This window comes from Colobus angolensis, unplaced genomic scaffold (genome assembly GCF_000951035.1).
Source record: "Colobus angolensis palliatus isolate OR3802 unplaced genomic scaffold, Cang.pa_1.0 Scaffold84, whole genome shotgun sequence".
Classification (NCBI taxonomy): domain Eukaryota; kingdom Metazoa; phylum Chordata; class Mammalia; order Primates; family Cercopithecidae; genus Colobus; species Colobus angolensis.
The window spans coordinates 991,651-992,999 of NW_012122265.1; the positions used below are offsets into that span (position 1 = coordinate 991,651).

At 55.6% G+C, this 1,349-nt stretch overlaps 1 protein-coding gene across 1 annotated transcript in view; it reads left to right on the forward strand.

The window, feature by feature from the left end:
- MUC2 (mucin 2, oligomeric mucus/gel-forming) overlaps positions 1–1,349 on the forward strand; it is a 47,725-nt gene that overhangs the window by 23,826 nt on the left and 22,550 nt on the right. Inside the window, 1 exon segment of the mRNA XM_011930144.1 lies at positions 34–1,311. Coding sequence (XP_011785534.1) covers positions 34–1,311 — 1,278 coding nt within the window.

Here is a 1,349-nt window from a genome sequence, read left to right on the forward strand (position 1 = left end):
ACCTCTCCACCAACCACCCCTCCCAGCCCCCCAACAACCACCACAACCACCACTCCCAGCCCTCCAACAACCACCACGGCCACCCCTCCACCAACCACCACTCCTATCCCTCCAACAACCGCTCCCAGCCCTCCAACAACCACCACAACCACCCCTCCACCAACCACCCCTCCCAGCCCCCCAACAACCACCACAACCACCCCTCCACCAACCACCACTCCCAGCCCTTCAACAACCACCACTCCCATCCCTCCAACAACTACTACTCTCCCTCCATCAAAAACTACTTCTGCATTTTCAACATTCTCAACGACAACCCCTACTACCCCTACTACTCCTACTACCCCATGCGTGCCTGTCTGTAATTGGACTGGCTGGCTGGATTCTGGAAAACCTGACTTTAACAAACAAGGTGGAGATACGGAATTGATTGAAGACATCTGTAAACCAGGATGGGCAGCTAACATCTCTTGCAGAGCCACCATGTATCCTGATGTTCCCATTGGACAGCTTGGACAAACAGTGGTGTGTAACATCTCTGTGGGGCTACTATGCAAAAATGAAGACCAAAAGCCAGGTGGGGTCATTCCTATGGCCTTCTGCCTCAACTATGAGATGAACGTTCAGTGCTGTAAGTGTACCACCCAACCCACGACCATGACAACCACCACCACAGAGACCCCAACCTCAACACCTACCACAACCATCACCACCACAGAGACTCCAACTCTGACACCCACCACCAGAGAGACTCTGAGCCCAACACCCATCACCACCACCACTACAGTGACCACAACAACCCCCACCAGCACACAAACCCCAACCCCGATGTCGACCACCACCACTACAGTGACCCCAACCCCGACACCTACTACAACAGAGACCCCAACAGCGACACCTATCACCACCACCACTACGGTGACACCAACCCCAACACACACAAGCACACAGACCCCAACCCCGACACCTATCACTACCACCACTACAGTGACATCAACCCCCACACCCACCACCACACAGACCCCAACCCCGACACCCATCACCATCACCACCACGACAGTGACCTCAACCCCAACACCCACCAGCACACAGACCCCAACCCCGACATCCATCACCACCACCACTACAGTGACCACAACCCCAATATCCACCAGCACACAGACTCCAACCCAGACACCCTTCACCACCACCACGACAGTGACCCCAACCCCGACAACCATCACCACCACCACTTCGGTGATGTCAACCCCAACACCCACCAGCACACAGACCCCAAGCACTCCACCAACACCTATCACCACCACCACTACAGTGACCCCAACCACAACACCCACCACCACCACCACAGA